This window comes from Vicia villosa, linkage group LG4 (assembly GCF_029867415.1).
Source record: "Vicia villosa cultivar HV-30 ecotype Madison, WI linkage group LG4, Vvil1.0, whole genome shotgun sequence".
NCBI classification, from domain to species: domain Eukaryota; kingdom Viridiplantae; phylum Streptophyta; class Magnoliopsida; order Fabales; family Fabaceae; genus Vicia; species Vicia villosa.
The window spans coordinates 186,346,801-186,368,407 of record NC_081183.1 but is presented as its reverse complement, the minus strand read 5'-3'; the positions used below and the strand labels follow the sequence as shown (position 1 = coordinate 186,368,407).

Below are 21,607 nucleotides of genomic sequence, written 5' to 3'. Positions count from 1 at the left end.
AGATTACCATCACCCTAGATAATGTGGCATGCCTATTTCATCTACCTATCAGGGGTACCCTCATTTGTCACAGCAGGCTGACGAAGGCGGAAGCTCAGGAGGCACGGGCAACGCTAGCAGAGCACGACTGAAGCTGTGCCGAGTGGTACATCACATGGTACTATAGAGTCTCACATCCATACATGCTTCCAGCTGCAGAGGGAGATCCTCCCAGACCAGCCCACGAGGAGATTCTCCATGCGCATCGGGCTCAATTGGACCACACTCAGGATCTTCTTCCTTTGTGTCGTCAGATAGCTGACAGGGGCATCAGAGCCATTGTAAAGGGTTTATTCCCTGAGGGGACAGGCTTATGCTGGATGATATGATCAGAATGGCAGAGAGTGCATTTCTGTACCGTCGACATCGTGCCAGGATCCGTGGGACACTTGATGTTAGGGATAGAGCCAGCAGATCCCTTCGTGGTACGCAGGAGGACGCCCGACATACTTAGTAGTTATATTTGATGATGTATTTATATTTTATTTTTGTTTGTATTTGATGATGTGCTCGACACTTTGATCGACATTATTTATATATTGTATTTTTATTGGTCTATCTATTGTTTTCTTTAAATTGCATTACTGAATTAAAAAATGCATGTCTTTAAAAATGGAGTTTTGTCATGAAAATGACATGAATTCAAAATAAAAAAAGCAGAGTGTTCCATAGATGCATCTACGGAACACTCTATTTTCACTACATTCCGTGGATGCATCTACGGATGTATTTTTAAAATAAAAATAAGATGAAATTAACTGTGTTTTCTTTTATTTTATACGCTTCCGTGTATGCATCTACGGAAGAAATCAATTTTTTTTTAAAAATATGGTGCTTTCGGATGTGCATCTACGGAAGCAGAGACAAAAATGAAAATTTGCGTGATGTATAAGAGACCTATAAGATGCGTTGAGAAAGTTTATTTTACTTTGTCATCCTCTATATAATATATTTTTTATAATAGTGGGGACTATCTTGGTATTATCAACAATATTTCCAAAAACTATACTATTCCTATAATGCCAAACACTATATATAGCCTCAACCGCCATCAATTTAAGGAGGTCGACACGCCATCCTTTTCCTTTTGTTTTCTCAATTAATCTAGCCAACTCCTCCTCCCATTGCTTTGGTTCATGAGTTTCCTCCACCCACTACAGGATTTCACACCAGATGGGCTTAGTTTTTTCACCGCAGAACTATAAGAAACCTTCAAATGAAAATAGATTAATTGATAAAAAGTAAAAGCAACAAAAGAGAGAAAAAGTTAAAAAAAAAAAATATTTTTTATATAACTTTAGAAAACCATTGTTGTTAAAAAAAAGTATTTAATAGATATATCTTTTTTTAAAAAATCATAAAAGTTAAATAAAATAAATTGTGATAATTTTTTTAAAATATTTAAATTAATTTTGTGGATAAATATTCTTTAAAAAATTATTAATGGATGAATTATTTTATACTTAATTGATAAATTGTGTGGATTTTATTTTGATGTATAGTTCAAAAATAACAAGTTAAACACGTCAGTTCATTGAGCCATGTCTAATTTACCGTCCTACTATTTTATCACCTCTAACGACGATATAGTTACTATAAAATATATCAAAATTATAAATATATTTTTAAATGCTTGCATTTTTAGAAATATTAATATGTTGATTAACGAAAAATTTATTTAATGACTAAAAACTCACTTTGGATCCGCTCTTTAGAAAAAAGGGATATAAATGAAAAAAAAATAGAAGGAGAGATGCAAGTCACTCAAAACTACTTTTTAATCTCAATTTTTAATTTTTCTAGGTTTGAATATACATATTAAAAAATAATAAAGTTATATCAACTTATATCCTTTTGTCTTTAATTTATTTGTTACAAGTAAAATTAACTTAAAATGTTTTAAATTATTTTTAAGGATACAATGAAAAACAACATAATTGTTTTTCGATTTTCAAAAACTTTTGAGATAAAAGTAAAAAAAGGTTAAAGAACAAAATTAGGGGCATAAGTATCTAATTAAAAATAAATTTAAATGCACTTTTTATTTTTTATTTTAATTTTATTACTAATATATTAGTTCTCTTTTAAATAAAATTTGCTTTTTAGTTCCTCTATTTAATATTTATGATTTTTTTATCTCTCGTCACATTTGATTAGTCGATTCTTTATTTTAAGACGTGACATTGATTTGACAGTATCTATGTGGCGTCACGTCAAATAATTTTATCATGTCATATTAATTTTTTTATTATTTTTAAATATAAGAATACATATTATAATTAAATAATATGATAAATTAATTTTTTATTTTTTAAATATATAACATGACAAAATTATATGATACGGTGCTACATGAGCTCTATCGACTTAATGCTATCTTAAAACAAGATGTCAACTAGTCAAATATAAAGAAGAATAATAAACAAATTATAAAATATTGAATAGAGGGACTACTAAAATTGATTTTTTAGAGTGGATAAAATATTAACAAAATTAAAATAAAGTGATAAAAAATACATTTAAACCTTAAAAATATATTTTAGAAAAAAAAGACATTTATATATATTTTTTTAATTTTGTAATTTTAGATTTTCAAGACAATAAAATACCATTGTAGTAGAGTTTTTTTAAGACTAAACGACAATTTATTCAATAAAACTAACATGTCATATTATCCTTATCAATTGTACATAATTCGATCATTAACAATAATATTTATTTATTTATACATAAATATTATTGTTTTTATTCTTTTATTTTACTACAATTATAAAAATAGTCATTATATTTTAAATTCAAGTTATTTTAATCTTATTATCATATTTTTGCATTGAAAACATATACCGTTTTCATTTTTTAATTACATCTATTTATATTTTTCATCTTTAAAGATTCTTAAAAGATTTTTTATTTTCTTCTCACATTTTTAAATAATAATTAATGACATTTATTTTTTAATTTTAATTTTATAAAAATTTATATTGGATAATTTGTCATGTTAAACCATTTTTAAAGTGACTCGTTACATGGATTGGAAAATATAAGATAATATTAAGAGACCAAAATTATTATTGAACCAAAACTAAAAGTAAATAATCAATATAAGACTTTTTAAATGAATATACTTCCCTTTATAAATTATCAATTTTGCTTAAAATTTTATTTTTACTTATTTATTATTTTAAAAGTTTGATAAAAGAATAATTATCAATTTTTCATTATTATTCTTAGATTTTATTTGCTAGTTTAAAAGAGAGAGAAATAGGCTTTGGATGGATAAGAATAGATAAAAAAAGTTAAATTATTTTATAGAGAAGAATAAATTTTAATTAAACTCAATTGATATTTGTTACCTAAATTAAATAAATGTGAATTGTTAATCTAATTTTAACTCTAGACAGACAGTACTTTCTTTCTCTCTCTTTTTTTCTTCTTCTTATTATATCATATAATGAAATAGTTGTTGATATATATTGGGTGTGTTTGATTTGCTAAAAAACGAGGTACTGGACAAGACAACTATTTTTGTACTCTGTTTGATGCAGAAACTAATCATGGTATTGGACAAAAAATATCACAAGGTACTGGACAAAATCATAATTTCTTGTCCCCCACTAAATCATGGGACAACTTTTTGTCCCAAGCACTAATTATCAACAAAAGATCAAAAAATTAATTTTTACTCTCTTTCTTATTATTTAATATTTTTATTCATAAATATAATATTAATATGTTATATATCAAAAAAATGTTATAATAAAAATTATACTATTTTTATTCGGTTCATTGACATGTCAAATAAAGTAGAGAAAAAAAAACTCAATTTATTATTTTTCTTCTCTTCTCATTATTTAATATTATATTTAATATTTAATTCAAAAATATTAATAAAAAAATATTATATAAAAAATTATATTATTTTGTCTGCTGCATAAACACATTAAACAAAGTAGAGTAAACAAATTATTTCTTCATCTTTTTTCCTCCTTATTATTTAATATTTTGATTTATAAATATTATATTTTATATATCAATAAATAATATTATATTAAAAATTATATTATTTTGTCTGGTGCATGGACATATCAAGCAAAATCGAGAAAATAGTTGTCCAGTTCAATAACCATCAAACACAGTACAATACAAAAAGTTGTCTTGTATTGTTCTGTACTGTCTAGTACTGTTCTGTCCAATACTTCATAATTTACAAATCAAACGCACCCATCAATCAATATTTTTTTAGAAAAAAATTACCAAAAAAAAATATAAAAGAAATTATTAATTTTAATGGATATGTGTATGTGTAAAGAGTAAAAAAATACTAAAATTAAAATAGATATTATCCACTTTTGATTTTCCCTGTTGCTATAAAAGCAAGTGCTACCCACTCTTGCCACAATCCACACTGCACTTCCTCATTTGTTTCTCTCATTCATTCATTCATCTTTCTTTTATTTTCCAACCATGGGAGTGGTTTTTTCAAAGACAAAAACCATGGGAGAACTAAAACAAAACCATGTCAACAACAACAACAACGTTGTTGATCATGATGATGATGATTCCACATGGTACGAGGAAGTTATTGATGAAGATCTCAAATGGTCTTTTAAACTCAACAGGTTCAACACATTCTTTTCAATTAATTTCCTCTGTTTTTATATATATTTTTTTTAATCACATCAATTAATTAATTTCATTTTCATTTATTTTATTTTATTTTCAACAGTGTGCTGCATAAAGCTATTAGTGAATACCAGGACATTGCTCTGATAGATACAAAGCGTTTTGGAAAGGTTTGCAAGTACTAAAATATGAACAAAAATAAAATACCATAGAAAATTAAAGTGGCCCACTAAATATGAAAAAAAATGCCATAGAAAACTAAAGTGGCCACTAAATATGAAATTGGTCTGAATTTTTCTATTAAATTTGTGAAATTGTGTTATATGATTTGTTATTTATAGGCTTTGATGCTTGATGGGAAGATGCAGAGTTCTGAAGCTGATGAATTTATTTATCATGAATGCTTGATTCATCCTCCTCTTTTATGTCATCCCAAGTAAGTTTCAATATAACAGAGGAAGACATTATAAGAAAATTTATATTTAAAAAGAACAATTTTAATTAGTATCTTTTGGTTCACCAACCAACTGGAACCAAAGTCGGTCGAGTTAAGATTTTAAACCTCAAAATTTAATCAGTGTCTTTTTTTTTTTTTTTGAATTAATAACTTTCATTAAATCAAAAAACGGTTATAAACATGGCGATCAACGATCCAGCTCATCATAAGAAACTTACATCATCAAAAAAGCTACGTGTGCTCTAAACATCTTACTATACCAGCCTCTATACGTGATTGTGTCTATAATATTTTTGACTATAGTATCTCTATTCTGTCGAGCCCCTAAACAAGCATCATTATTGTGCCGCCACACACCATATTTTTTGAATTTAATCAGTGTCTTTGACTTTAACAAAATTTAACTTTTTAAATTTATTTTTTAAAAAAATTCTTAAATTTTTCAATATGTTTACACTCTTTATAACTATTTTAAATATATTTTTACATTTATTTATTTATTTTTATATAAAATTGATATGGCCTCACATTTTAGAAATGGATTCGCATAGAATGGTAGAAATTATATGAATTTCATCTAATAAAAATGTTAAGAAGATAGTGTTTTTAAAATATTCCATACAATAATTTATGTGTACATATTCAAATTCCTTTTTCTTTATTTTATGCACTCTCTTATTCCTTGATGTAATATTCTCTTCTCTTTTTTTAATTTTTTATTTCTGGTTCTTTATAGCATTATAATATCTTGTAACAAGGAAATAAACAATCAACCACTTCAATCATTTTATAATTCAAGTGTATTTTTGGAATATACTCATTAGTTAACCAATATTTAACAACTCATATAAAAACTACATTGTTATACTCCTTAATATTTTTTATTTACTTTTTTAATGAAATTTATTTTTTTAATAGTAAAATTCATGAAAGTTTATTTTTTTATAGAGTTGGTTGAAAATTTATTTGGTGAAACTTTTAACTAATATGAAGAGGTAATAAAATGGCAGCCCCAAAATAGTGTATATTATGGGAGGTGGTGAAGGTTCTTCAGCTAGGGAAGCTCTGAAACACAAGTCAATGGAGAAAGTGGTTATGTGTGATATTGACAAGGTTAGACTATTAATATTTGTAACTCATATTTTTTTTAGCCGTCCCTCAAATTGAAAAAATAATAATTTCAAGGTTTATATTGGCAGTGTATTTTTTAATTAAAAAACAAAGTCACTCTTTTTTTTTTTTCCGAAATAAACAAGGACAATTCTCTAAAAAAATATATAAACAAGGATACTCAACTATATAATATTAATGTTGACTGTCAACTTCATAATAAATTTTAGAATTTTATAAAAAAGAGGTTACAATTTACAATTCATATTATAGTTGATTCTTAAATATTTTACAAATTACATAGTACGATATGATTAGATAAATGTCTAAAATATTTTATATTTATAGTGCATAAAAATTAAATTATTACTAAAAAATATAGAAGTTTGACATTAATTTTTGTCTCATTTGATTTGTTATTTTTAAAGTTATGATATATTAATTTTTGAACTTTTTATAGCCTTATAATATACTTTTGAGTATATTTTATTTTTTATAAAAAAATATATTTGAACTCGGATCACTGAATTTATCTTGGTCTTAGACCAAATTTTTCAAAGTAAAAAAATTTGTATACATTAATTATAAAAGTGTAGATTATAATATTTAGAAAAATATTATGTATTTTCCAAATATTATCTTTACATCTCTCAAATTATCTTTTTATTCTTGCAGGAAGTGGTAGATTTCTGTAAAAAATACCTTGTTGCAAATAGGGAGGCATTTGCTGACAATAAGCTTGATCTTGTCATCAATTGTGCCAAGTAAGAAACTACTTCCTCTTCTATTGTTCTTTATTTATTATGAATTAAGTAAATTATTTTAAGTAAAACTTCATCTTTTAAAATTAATATGTTAAACTACTAAAACTATTTTTGTTGTTGTTGTTGTTGAAGAGCTGAGTTGGAGAAGAGAAATGAAAAGTATGATGTAATTGTTGGAGATTTGGCTGACCCACTTGAAGATGGGCCTTGCTATCAACTCTATACTAAGGACTTTTATGAGAATGTGGTGAAGCCCAAACTCAATAAAAATGGAATTTTTGTGACTCAGGTAGACTTCTAAATAACACTTACTCATGTTCAACCCTAATTTGGAGGTGGTAAAACGAATCCGGTTCACCCGACATTTCATTTTTTTTCATATTTTTTCTCAAGACAGATCAAAATTTTTGAAATGTATTTTCTAATATGTCTGCTTCGCTCCATTTTTTTACAAATTTTAGTCTTCATAAATGCAATATTTGCATGCCCGCTCAGTGTCGCCCTCATTTTTAGTCATTAACAAATAATTGTGATGTAGGCTGGACCAGCAGGTATCTTCTCACACAAAGAGGTCTTCACCTCTATTCATAACACCATAAAACAGGTCTTCAAATGTAAGAATATATCTAATTTATTCTAAAATTCTCACTTTAATCAATTTTGATGTTTATATTTTGAGATATATAGACTCTTTAATTTGACTAAGTATTTTATGACATATAGAGACTGTTTAATTTGACTAAGATATGTTTTTCTTATGTGTAGATGTGGTGGCATATTCAACTCATGTACCATCATTTGCTGATTCATGGGGATGGGTTATGGTATGCCAAAAATCACATACGTTCTTTATTTATTGCACTTATATTTTGAATTCTTTTTATTTTATATAAATTTCTATGCTTTGAGTTTAGGCTTCAGACCAACCAATATTGATTGATGCTGTGGAAATGGACAAAAGAATTGAAACAAGAATCAATGGAAAATTGCTCTATTTAGATGGTGTTTGGTTCCATTCATCTACCATCATGAATAAGACCGTCTCCAAATCGTAAGTACTCTCATTTCAAAAAAACTTTATCTATAGACGAAATGACAATAATCACTATGAATTAATACACACAATTTTGAGGTCTTAAATTCAAATCGGAAATGTTGAACTTAACAATATCAACATATGTAGTTGAACTGTGTTTTGCTGAATCTCACAATCTCACATACACATTCAATTTTAAAGCCGAAATTTCCACATAAATTAATTCAAATCCAATTCATAGAATTTGACATCAATTTTTTTTTTTCAGGCTGCAGAATGAAACTCATGTGTACACTGAAGATAATGCTAGATTTATTCCTGGACATGGCATAGCTGTTCGTAACTAAAAGAAATGAAATCACTCTTGCATGCTCTCACCTCAAAAGTGTTGCACAACATCATAGTACAGATTTGACTCTAAAGTTTAATCTGTAGGATGATTCAGTTTATGTAATACATGCATGTTTTCTTTAATTTGCATATGGTGTCAGAGTGTGTGTATATGAATTTTCTGTACAGTTCAGACTCAATAAAGCATGACTACATAGTTAGATTGCTATATCAAGTAATTAATAAAATAGTTCCCAATTGTTTCATCAACTTGGCTTCAATTTGCTTTATTTAATTCTCATGGATTCAAAGTGTTATGTTTTAAAAATCGAACCCTACATATTTATTTGAATGGCGAACCCTACATTAAACCGATTAAACTTCCTAACCACTCCAATTAGTTTAAATTCAACCTTAGTAATGAAACTTTTGAATCACTTCAAGTAGCTTAATAGAATCCTACTAATAAAATTTTTTAGTCACTCCAACTAGTTTAAATCGAACCTACCTATGAAACTTTCGAATCACTCCAACTAGTTTAAATCAAACCTTACCGATGAAATTTCCAAGTACCTCTAACTAGTTTAAAATAAACCTTTTACAGATGAAACTTTTGAGTCACTCCAACGTTTAAATGAAACTCTGCTTTTGAACTTACAAACAATGTGGTTAATAGGTTCAAATTTTATACCACCAACACTTTTGATAGAATATGTGTTTGACACATGTTAATGTTCGACATCGACACATTTGATTGCGTCCAATTCATTTATTTTTTAAATTTTTTTTTACCAATGTTAACGTATTCATATATGTATCAATACTTCGTAATTAATGATAGTGCTCGTAAGAAGCCCCCTATATATTGGTAAAGTTTTGAAAAAATGGATGAATTAAATGGAATATACATGTGTCGTGGTATTGGTGTCTCAAACGCGAGACATGTCTTCAATCAAAAGTGTTAGCAAGACGTGTTTTCAATCAGAAGTGTTAAAGACAATTAATTTGTGAAATACATATATAATGAATTTAAGTAGAAACAATTACACAACTATGGTGGGTATGATTCTTCTTGTATTAGAAACAATTACACATAAATTACAAGAAGCACAAAATGTAAATTTTAAGATTGAGACAACATAGTTGAATTAATTAAGTTCTCTTAACAGGATCAAAGTTGGAAACACCAATAACAGCACCTAAAATAGCTGTAAGAACAACACCACCAGCAGCAATGCTAAGTAAAAAGTTCTTAAGAGAAGGTGAAAAGTCATTTCCAGCTGCATGGGCAACATCTGGAATGACCATAGAAGCTGTCAACGCAAAAGCTGTTAGACCCTTCACTGTTTGGTCTTTCAATGATGCTTGAATTCCAACAAGATTGGATTTTGAAGTTGAATTGTTGACTAGTGTCTTCTTTGCTTGTGGAAAGGGTAAGGGTTTTGAGAAGGGTGTTGTGAGGTTTTTGTGTGTGGCTTGGGGTAGTGGTAAAGACATTGAAATTGAAGATGTAGCCATTGTTAATTATTGGTTTGGTTTAGGATTTGGTTTTGTTTGAAATAAGTGTTGGTGATGAAGGGTTGAATATATGAGGGTTGGATATTAGTGGTTGAAGAAATTGGATGTGAGGTGGAAAATGGAGATTTTCTTGATGATGTGGTAGATATTCTACTTGTGATTGGAGATAAGGTTATCCTACAGAAAAATGTGGTACATGATATTTAATTTCTTTGAATCCACTGAAAGTTTTAAGGTTTTAGTGTATGGTTGATATTGCTTGTGTTTTCTCCATTTGGTGCCTAAATGTGTACCACAATTATATGTTATTTATTCATGATTCTTATTATTAATAATTTTAAAAGAAATTAACAATTTATAAATATTAACAAGTTATTCATATAAAATATTATTAAAAAAATATAAAGAAATGTCGTCATGTATAAACTAACATGCTATATACCACTAGCATTTGGTAGGTATTTACAATACAATTACTTCAAAAATTATATTATTTTGACACATAATTATAATATTAAATATTGATATTTAATTGTCTCGTTGATAGTTGTACTGAGATATTAGATAAATTTCACTTATTTATTCTTAAAAAAATAAATTTCAGTCACATTTAATTAAACAGTTAACTCGGTTTGAATAAAAATTTTAATTTCATAAATCACATTTTTTTAGATATATTTAAACACCTAAAAATTATTGAACGGCATTTAAAATTAGAGTTAGTTATATTCAATTGATAATTAACAAATTCTTTTATTTTATTATATTAATTATTTTGCATATGAACATGGTTGACCACATATTTGAATTGTCATGTTAATCAATTTTCTGTGTAAAAATGTCAATTATCTTACTTGAATAATAATTATCATAAAAAATTGAGTATTATACCTTTAATCAATCATCTAATAATATTAATTTAATTATATTTAATTATTTATTAAATAATATAAATTTTATCATTTTCAAAACATTTATTTTAAAGATAGTTGTATCCAACTTTTTTTTTTGGCTTTATACCACCGGTTTAGTCCGGTTCGGGGGTAAGTTTCTGACATCAAGTGGTTTCATCCCCCTCCCGATCGCAGTTGCGGGGGATCGAACCGTGGTTCTCCCTACCAAGTCCAGCGCCAATCACCACTGAGCCAACTAACGATTGGTTGTTGTATCCAACTTTTTATACTGAGTAAATAAGAATTCACCTTTTTAAGAAAGAAAAAAAAGTTAAAACAAATACAATTGTAATTAAAACAAATGGAAACCTATTAATGAGCACCTAATGATTAATGATATTGTGGGATGTGACTCACAAGTCACTTATATAAGGTAAATTGGGCTTTTACTATCTAGTTTGGGCTTTCTTTCTGATACTCTTTTGGAAAATTTTCCTCTAGATCTTCATATTTTGATTTTTCACCTCCACAATAAATGTTAAACCCAAACTACCTATAAATTTGAAAATATGCAGAATGTAAAATAAATATTATAAGTATAAAAAAACAAGCTGGAGGATTGCAGCATTCCATTTTTAAAATTTTAAAAATGCAAGAATTTTTCATATTTTAAAAATATTGGAGATTTTGTTTTGAAATACACATAACACTTTTTAAATTATGGTATAATGATGGTGAATTATTCGAATTACATGTAGATTTTATTTAGGTGTTCAGTACGTTGATGGGAAAATCCTATTTTGATTGAATTTGGGTTTGGGTTTAGATTTTTTTCGATTAAATAAATCGGAGACAGGTCAGGTAATGGGCACAGTAGTATCCACTCCAAATCCGCCCTGTTTATTTCAATATGTATATTATTATTTATTTTTGATAATTTAGAATATTAAATAAGTGGCCTATGTTTTGATATTTTGATTTGTATTTATTATTTAAAATATTTGAAATGTATATATGAAATTTTTTGAAATTGCTTTATTTTATTTTTATAATGTAATTTGATTTTGGAAAAAAATAAGTATTTCTATTAAAAATAATTGATTTCACTAAATGGATGGTGGCAGGGCAGGGATATCCGAACTCAACCCGAACTCATTTGAGTTTTAATTCTTCATCCACGTTTAGGTTTGGGGCAGGGAACGAGGATTGTTTGGAAATTTAGGTTGGGGAGATAATAATCGTCCCCGACCCGCCCTGTTGCCATGCCTAGCTAGTGAAAGATGTATTACTATAAGCATAAATAGTTAAAAAACAATATGAAATTATCATTGTTATTTTACTCAGTTGCTTGAAAAAAATAATGAAAAACAATAATATTGGGGGTGTAAAAAGGCCGAAATTATAAAAGTAATAAGAGTTTGGAATGGGATGATTTTTATTGGTCCTAAAATGGGACAATCCATAAAAGTTTGGAATGTCATGATTTTTATGGGAATTTTGTAATGCCTCCCATGACTTTCTATCGCACCGCTCGAAAATATTGAAATGCCTCTAGATTTTAAAGATGTATCTTCGGACGAACCAAACATTTACTAAAACACCAATTATTTCGGAGATGGATATCCGAAATAATGTCGGATCACTATTTTTGGAATTTTGTGTAGCAGAAGACTGGAAAACACCAACTTGACAAAATCAAAATATCAAAGTATTTATAAATAGACTAAAATTGATGTATTACATTATCATTTTATATGACTTTTTTTATAAATAGACTAAAATTGATGTATTTTAAAAGTGAAGACCAATTTCATAAAAGAGTAAAAGATAAAAGGAACAAAGTGCGATTAAATCTTGATTATTTCACTACTAATAAAAGCTGCTGCTTTTATTTTAACGGTAAAAAAAGAAAAGAAAAAAAGTGTTGCTATAGACCCAAAACGTTGGAATCTGAATACAAAATATCTTTAATCATGGCAATGATCATAGTTTGATCACTTGTTCTTTCCTCTAGTTCTAGTTGTAGGATATAAAGTAAAAGTGGATCCATAATTTATGTTGGAAACTATTATTATTGGGATCACCAATGACCATAACAAAGCTAAAGATTGTGTGAGACTTTAATGAGGACCACATAAACAAGCTAGTAGAACATTAGAGACCCCAAATGTCCTTCATTCAACCCAATATTTTCATTCTTTTTTTGTGTCGAGTCTTTGAGAGACCTACTTATCCCATGGATAGTTATGACTAACCAAGACTCTTCAAAGTACAAAAGCTTCATACAAGTTTCCCAATTTGCTTTATCTTTCAAAAGAAGGGTGTCCCTAATATGCACTCCAAAAAGAGCTTAATATGGGACTCTTGAATTTCATATGCTAGAGCAACTTAAATGATATTTTCATTAAAATAAACTCAATATAAATTTTAAAAAAATAATATGATTTGAATTTTTTGAAGAGTTAAACTTAAACAAACTTAAGAGTTAAACTTAAACAAGCTTATCTCAATTTAGCCTAAAAAGGGGATAAGGTGATTTTTATATTAAATGAAGCAAAGATTTATTTAATATAAATTTTAAGAGTTTGTTTGATGCGTAAAATATGATATAAACATGATACAATTACAAGTTCTTATCAAAAATAAATAAATAATAAGATGAATAAGAATATGATATAATAATAATAAAATAGATATATCATATATGTGTTTGGTTTACATAAGCAAATAAATATAATATTATTATTTTATTACATTTTTAGATTAATCGGATTTTTTTATCTTTTATTTTTAGTCTTTTAACATAATAATACTTTTTTAGAATATCCTTTTTATATGAAGTTGCAATCTTCCTATTCATATTTGAAGAATAAAACATAAAAGTATTTTTTATTCTCTAATATGGTATTCAAGAGCTTTGGTTAGGGTTTTTAATAATTAATAAGAATACTTACCATTATCCTACAATAACATGTTAAAATATTTACAACTATACAACGATAATTTGGAAAATTTTACTTCCTACCCCTATATTTGCCCTTCTACCCCAACAATCATATTTTTTTGAAGAAATTACCCTTACATAAATAGGAAATTTTTTTCTCATTTTTCACTTTTTACTGATCTTGAACAAACACTCTCCTTTTATCTGTACGAAACACAAACCGGAACACCTTGGAAAACTCTTCCGGTTCATTAACTTTCCAAACCGGAACACATTTGGTAAGTGGTCCGGTTCAGAAAAATACTTCACGGAACACTTTTGGTTTCTGTTCCGGTGCGTTCGCTTCCAAACCGGAACACAATTTGGAACTCTTCCGGTTTGTTGCCTATGATACCGGAACGCTTTTGAAATCTGTTCCGGTTTGTTTTCATCTCCACCGGAACCCTTTTGAAAACTGTTCCGGTTTAGCTCAGTTGCAAACCGGAACCCTTTTTGGAACTGTTCCGGTTTGGTTTTTTTTTATTTTTTTTTTAATTTTTTTTTTTTTAATTTTTTTTTCAGGAAAATGCGTACACTTGGACCAGACGGGAGACCACATACCCGCCGCCGCCGCGACGAAGCTGGTTCCTCTAACCCACCACCACAGCCAGTTGGATATCCTGGTGGACCATCAGATTTATCTTTACTTGTTCGATATCAAGACCATGTTGCTCGCCGGTTATGGTACGGAGAGGTAAGTAAAAATTATTTGATTTATTTTAAATAGAATTTATTATTATATCTTCTAATGTGGTTTTTTTATTTATTTTCAGGAAAGAGGCTCTAAAAAGGAGCTTAAAGTTGCTGGGCACGGGACGAAGCTCCAGGAGAGAGTGCCTCAGCAGCTCCCACCTGAGATTGAGGCTATCGTGTCTAGGTCAGGTCTGGCTTCTCTTCAGAGAACTAGCCTGACCAAGATAGACGTTAATCTCGTCTCAGCATTTGTGGAGAGGTGGCATGTTGAGACTTCGTCGTTTCACATGCCATTTGGTGAAATGACGATTACTTTAGATGATGTTGCGTGCCTGCTCCATTTGCCTATCAATGGTATGTTCTGGTATCCTGATGAGCATGTCACAGAGCAGGTGGCTGTTGATCTTGGCTGTGAGTTATTGGGAGTGGATAGACATGCCATGGCTGTACATGTGTGTTCTTGCAGGGGAGCTTATTACTCACTGCAGTGGCTGTATGACAGATTCGTGCAGTACCGTGCTGCTGGTAGTTGGACTTACGCGACCAGGGCATATCTGATGATGTTGGTAGGTTCTACCATTTTTGCGGATAAGACATTTACCCTGGTTGAGGCCCGATATTTGCTATTGTTTAGAGATCTACGTGGGCTTGGTTCATACAGTTGGGCATCAGCGGCACTGGCCACTCTTTATCGCCACCTTGGGGATGCATCTATGTTTAGTTGCAAGCAACTCGGTGGATATCCTACTCTTCTACAGGTATTTATGTTATTTTTAATTAATTATATGTTTATTCATATATTATAATTTATATTATTTTATATATATATATATATATATAAACATTGGTATTAATGAATATCATTTAATTTATTTGTTAACAGTGTTGGATACATGAGTACTTTCCTACTCTGGGAAGGAAAGGAGAAAATTGGCGGTCAGACAACCAAGGGCTTCCGAGGGCGATGAGATGGTTCTACAGACAGGGGGCCATCAAGGTGGATGCATATAGACCGATATTGGATCAGCTGACACCTACAGACGTCATATGGCGTCCATTCGAGGATCATCGACCTCATATTGCTTTTAACGAGCTATCTTTATACAGAGGTTTCCTTGTTTGGGGTGACATACATGTGTTGTACTTACCCGATAGGTGTCTTCGCCAGTTTGGTATTCGCCAGTATATCCCGCCTGCACCTCCTGCTGATACGCTCAGCAACGATGAGATTGCTGTGGAGTGGATTGGTTATCACCAGAGCGTGACAGATGTGATTAGAGGTACGGAGGCGGTGGGATACCCTCATGAGACGGTGGATGGATATTTAGAGTGGTATTACCGTGTGTCTCATCCTCAGGTTGTGCCGCCCCCACCTAGTGAGCGTAGAGAGGTTCCAGTTCCTGTCTTTGATGCAGGACCAGCTGATCCAGATTGGGCTCGTGCCTCCACACTGGTTCGCCGTTATCTCCGGCAGGTAGAGGCCGAGGAGGATGATGTCGCGTATGCTGACTTATTTGAGGTGTTGCGCATCGCCGATGAGCATTGACTATGTTATATTTTATTTTAGATATTACATTTTGGATAATTTTATGGTGCATTCTGGATTATATTTTGGATTCTATAGTTGATTTTAGTCTTTTGTTTTATTCTATATTTTATTGTATATTTTGGATTATATTTTATTCTATAGTTTATATTATTTGGATAAGATATCTTATTTGGATAAGATATTATGTGGATAAGATATTGTGCGGATAAGATTGCCCTCATGGCCTATAAATAGGACCTCCTAGTGTTGACACAAAATATCATATTTTTCAGAATGTCTCTTGGTAATTTTATGGTTGACACAATTGTTTTCTATACTGGAACTAAGGAACCCATGAAGCTTTCAATACCTAACGATTGCGGGAGACTCGAGTCACTTAAAAGTTGGGTGAAAGAAGAGTTGCCAGAAACTGATAACCGAGTGGTGACTAAAATCTGGTATCGTGAAAATTGGAACATGGATGTTGATGGAAGGATAAGTTATAATATTGTGGAGTTGAAATGTGATGGTGATATGAAAGACATGTGGAAATCACACCGCCGTAAGATAACAAAGGGACCGATCGAGTTTGAGGTAAACCTAACAAGGTCTGCTGAGGATGTTCTGAAGATGCTGGTGCGCCCAGAATCGTCTGCAAGAGTCTAATGCTTTAATGTTTTATGTTATTGTTATCATGTTCTATGTTTTAATGTTCTATGTTATTGTTATCATGTTTTAATATTCTATGTTATTGTTATCATGTTTTAATGTTCTATATTCAATGTTATAATAATTTAGTGTTTTTTTGTAAATAAAATAAAAACTTCTAAGATGTAAATAAAATAACTCAATCTAAGACGTTTTTAGTTAAAATATTACATATAAATTAAAGTCACTTAATTAATCTATATTAACACGTGATGGTAACATAGGCGTAAGATGATGCCAATGTTGAAGACGTCCAGCAAATCCTAACATCCAAGATGTCGCCACTTGAAGACGAAACTTCATCCAATCTACCGTGACGGGTGGCAGCGGGAAGCCTTCTTTCATATTAACCTGATTTCATGACATAAAAATAATTAACAAAGTAATTAAATAAGTAATTATATAAGTAATTAAATAAGTAATTAAATAAGTAATTATATAAGTAATTAAATAAAATATATATAAAGGTTACCCGAAGATAATGATTCCTGTTGACAAGGCCAATGCAATATGTAGGAGCACTTGGAGAAAATGTTGTTGTCATAGGAAAAAAGGTCAAGCAAGGGTTACCAAGCAGCACAAGAATAATGTTATACCGATTCGCTATCAAATAACCCATCTCTGGTAGTGTCAACCATTTCTCCGGTGGTTGAAAACCAACATGATCTATCAACAATCCATTTCTCACTTCGGATAAACTTAGACCGAACAATCTCGGTAATATATGGCCTAATATGACAAGGAAACTGAAGAGTGAAATCCTCATCCTTTGCTTGTGATTGCTTCTTTGATTGTGATTGCTTCCTGGAAGTTTGTGATGCTTGCGATTGTTTTTGTGAACATTGAGACGCCAGATCAGCATACTCAAAACCTGAAGGATCCCTATAAACATCATACCCAACTGGTTTCTTCCCTTTCCTCTTCACTCCGCCTTTAGTTTTTATTTTCTCAGGTGGTGGACACAATGAAGTTGTTGTGGGATATGCAATTTCACAAACCCTACTTTTCAATGCTCTTTTTCCAACAACATCTAGTGATTTAAACCTTCTCCACAATTCATCAATTGCATTATTCATATCAACCTCCGAACCAGCTTCCTCATCTAAAGGCAAGTCACCTTCCATAGATAGTATCCTCCATTGAAGATGAACACTTTCTATTTGTAATGGGATTCCAACAACAATCGATCTTCCCATCTCACAAGCACAAGGTAGCCCATAACTTGTTCTCATAGTATAACCACATGTTTCCCTACTATTTAACACATAATCAAGCCTCGATAACTCTTCTGCAATGCGTCTCAAAGCAGCTCTCGATACTGAACCACGCAAATTATCATAAAATGGACTAATGTGTGCGTGCTCAACCTCATAAAAACTTTTTTGAAACGAAGCTCGAATGTTACCTATTTGGATTTTTAGGTTAGAATTCATAGCTTCCCAAACTTTGACCATGTCACCAAGGCTGTTTCCTAACATCTGCTTTAGCTTCCAATGTGCAGATTCAACCCTAAAATAAACAAAGAATGTATAAACATATAATATTCCAAAAATTAATACTAAATAAATATTTTAAGAATTATGACATACCGATTTGTCGTGGTGTTACCAAAATGAAGCACTAGATTAATCCATGCGCCTACAAATCTTTGCCTATGTGGGATCAACCAAGTGTTCTTCACGTAATCGAGGAAGTTAGTACAAGCAAAGCATGCTTGTTCAAGATATTGCAACCGTACACCATACTCAACCTCATTACTAGCCCATACAACATCTTTCCACAATGTGCCTATCGTCTCTCGCATGTCTTTCATCACATATTCCTTGTATTTCATCCCAACATTTTGGTTAATATGAAAGCGACATAGCAAGTTATGCGTCGTAGGAAAAACAACTTCAACTGCTTTCATCAAAGCAAGATCTCTATCCGTCAAAATCACTTGTGGAACCACATCTTTCTTCACAAACAATTGCTTCAGCTTATCCAAGACCCAAATATAACTCTCTGTCTGCTCACACTCCATATAAGCAAATGCAACCGCAAATGTCAACTCGGTCGATGTCATACCAACTATTTCAAACAGAGGTTGTCTATATTTGTTGGTCTTATAAGTGGCGTCCATAATCAAGACAGTAGGAAAAAGATTCAGCAACTTTACCGAATCTGGATGAGCCCAAAAAATATCTCTCACAACTTCACAATCATCCCGTTTCCTACTCCAATAAACATAGTTCGCCTCCTCTATAAGCTTAAGCAAATGTTGTATCTCACTTCTTGGACCTCTTATCTCCGCTTCAATCACACTTTTATGCTTGTATATTTGCGTGATCCGAGTGACGTTCTCAGGATCTCGCTCTTGCAAGGAAGTCAATATGTGTCTAGGCGGAACATGTCTCTTTGTCAAATCAGCAACATGCTGCTTCTCATCTGTTGTCAACCTACCAACAAATGAATGGCCTTCTAATCTATCTGGTAAACCATGATTATGAACTCCACATTTTACATCAACCTTCCATCCAGACCCATCTTTTGCCGGAGTCGATCTGATTTTGAATGGACATCCACATCTCTTAGTAGCACTTTGAGTCTCACTTTTATCCTTATATTTTCCACCTTTATCGCACGCAAATATAACTTTGTTACTTCTTCCTCTTTTGCCTGTTTCAGTGTCTGAACGCGCTATGATAACAGTCACTTTATTGTTGATTCCGGTCTCTTTAACCCAGCGGATAACTTCTTCCCGTGTGACAAATCTCTGTGAAGTTGTGAAAACATCAGTGGTATCTATAGCTGTCTCGTTTTTCCGACAAATTTGGAGCGGAACTTCCATACCTACAAAAAAAAAACCAAAAATTTAAAAATACAAAATGCGTTCCGGAACAGTTTTCCAATCTGTTCCGGTTTGATATCAAGTTCACCGGATCACTTTTCAAAACCGTTCCGGTTTGATTACAAATGCACCGGAACACTTTGCTTATCTGTTCCGGTTTGATTTTCGTATTACCGGAACAGTTTTAGAATATCTTCCGGGAAGAAAAAAAAGCAAACCGGATGACTTGTATAATGTGTTCCGGTTTGTTAATTTGTGAACCGGATGACTTACCAGAAGTGTTCCGAATTGAAGGTGCGTAGGGGTGCAGATTTGAATTTTTTTGACTTTTTAGATGAATGGTAAAAAGTAAAATGGTAAAATGGTTATTAACTATTGAGGGTAAAGTTGGCATTTTTACAAAATTGTAGGGGTAGAAGGGCAATTGTAGGGGTACGAAGTAAAATTTTCGATAATTTGTACTATAAATTGACTTCTTATGACCCAACCCAATTCAATGACGTATATTCTATTTGATGGCCACTAACCCTGACTAGTTCGACTATAAGCAATGGTGACGACGTTTTTCACTAATTAGCATCAGTCGTGGAAGAGGTCCCGATAATGTCAATGGTAGAGGCCACGACAATGTCAGTGAAAGAGACTGCGATAACGACAATGACGGAGGTTGTAACAACAACAATGATAGAAAACATTGCAATGGTAACAACAACAACAATGGTGCCTACATTGACCTTAATGATGGATGCAAAATTGATGGTGATGATAAAGAATCCGACACATGTTGCAATTTGTGACATGGTTCTTCAATCTCCAATATTCTAAAAAATAAATGGTAAAAATTACAAAAAATAGCCAGAACCGTCACTTTGATAATGGACGTCAAAGGGAAGCTTGATTTTTAATAGGTGCATTAGTGGAACCACCCATATAAAATCATCATTACAATAAATAGAATTTAAAAAAACTCTGTACTTAAAAAATATATATAGTACAATTATGAAAAGAATAGAGAAATACATCAGAAAAAAATTGAAAGTACTAAATGAGATTAGAAATAAAAAATTGCACTAGAGTATGGAGATTTATTATAAATCAACGTAAATTATTTTGGTATATTCTAGTCCTCAAGAATTTTTTCTTGAAATTTCTATTAAAATACTAAAATATGTTTTTTTTCTCAACTTTTTTTTCTCATATTTTCAATCTCTTTTATCACACTCACAAAACCACAAGTAGATGATCTAAATCATTTTTTCACCACTAAAAAAAGGTGTTGATATTGACCCAAACCAAAATGTTGGAATGTGAAAATAAAAAATCTTTAATCAAGGCAATGATAACAGTTTGATCACTTGTTCTTTCTAGTTCTAGGGATCACCAATGTCCATGACTTTGTCTTTTCCAGCATAACATAGACAAAGATTGTTTGAGAACTTTAGTGTGGACCACATAAACAAACCACAAACAACATTAGCAACCCAATGTTTTCTTTCATTCAACCCAATTTTCCACTTTTTTGTGCAGTCTTCGAGAGACCTACTAATCACATGGATACTTATAACTAACCAAAACCCTTCCAACAACAAAAGCTTCTTACGAGTTTCCCAAAGAAGGGTGTCCCTAATATTGCATACACAAGAGAGTGAGTGGTAGCTCAATCTTCAAGTTTAGAGGAATATGTGAATTTCAAAATAGTATAAAGTTTTACTACACTAGTACAAAAATGTTAATTTACACCCGTTTTTTATTAAATTTACACCCATTATTTTTAATAAAAATCGGGTGTATATCCACAGGGTGAGAAATGTCTAACGCATTTACACCCGTTTAAAACGGGTGTAAAACGGGTGTAAATACGTTCGTAATTACTCCCTATTTTAAGAATATCGGGTGTAAATATGTTCTACGTTACACCTTATTTTAACAAAAATCGGGTGTAATTACGTTTTTAATTACACCCTATTTTAATAAAAATCGGGTGTAATTACGTTTTTAATTACACCCTGTTTTAATAAAAATCGGGTGTAATTAGGTGTAATTACTTTTTAATTACACCCTGTTTTAATAAAAATCGGGTGTAATTGAGCGTAAC

The 21,607-nt window shown here is 30.8% G+C and overlaps 4 protein-coding genes across 4 annotated transcripts; 2 read left to right on the top strand and 2 right to left on the bottom strand.

The window, feature by feature from the left end:
* Positions 1–4,431: 4,431 nt before the first annotated feature.
* On the top strand, positions 4,432–8,629 carry LOC131596378 (thermospermine synthase ACAULIS5). The gene is made up of 10 exons (XM_058869012.1): positions 4,432–4,658; positions 4,766–4,832; positions 5,004–5,098; positions 6,130–6,232; positions 6,905–6,993; positions 7,126–7,282; positions 7,532–7,607; positions 7,759–7,817; positions 7,908–8,044; positions 8,298–8,629. The coding sequence occupies exons 1-10, from the start codon at positions 4,504–4,506 to the stop codon at positions 8,374–8,376; spliced, it is 1,017 nt and encodes a 338-aa protein (XP_058724995.1). The 5' UTR covers positions 4,432–4,503; the 3' UTR covers positions 8,377–8,629.
* Positions 8,630–9,402: 773 nt separating this feature from the next.
* Positions 9,403–9,970, bottom strand: LOC131596380 (uncharacterized). Its single transcript, XM_058869013.1, has one exon. The coding sequence runs from the start codon at positions 9,875–9,877 to the stop codon at positions 9,512–9,514; it is 366 nt and encodes a 121-aa protein (XP_058724996.1). The 5' UTR covers positions 9,878–9,970; the 3' UTR covers positions 9,403–9,511.
* A 3,883-nt stretch (positions 9,971–13,853) lies between these two features.
* On the top strand, positions 13,854–15,992 carry LOC131598527 (protein MAIN-LIKE 1-like). Its single transcript, XM_058871116.1, has 3 exons — positions 13,854–14,447; positions 14,527–15,204; positions 15,330–15,992. The coding sequence occupies exons 1-3, from the start codon at positions 14,280–14,282 to the stop codon at positions 15,990–15,992; spliced, it is 1,509 nt and encodes a 502-aa protein (XP_058727099.1). The 5' UTR covers positions 13,854–14,279.
* Positions 15,993–16,847: 855 nt separating this feature from the next.
* LOC131598526 (PKS-NRPS hybrid synthetase cheA-like) lies at positions 16,848–19,660 on the bottom strand. The gene is made up of 4 exons (XM_058871115.1): positions 18,272–19,660; positions 17,524–18,191; positions 17,155–17,411; positions 16,848–17,033 (listed from the first exon to the last, which is right to left on the bottom strand). The coding sequence occupies exons 1-4, from the start codon at positions 19,510–19,512 to the stop codon at positions 16,875–16,877; spliced, it is 2,325 nt and encodes a 774-aa protein (XP_058727098.1). The 5' UTR covers positions 19,513–19,660; the 3' UTR covers positions 16,848–16,874.
* Between the last annotated feature and the right edge of the window lie 1,947 nt (positions 19,661–21,607).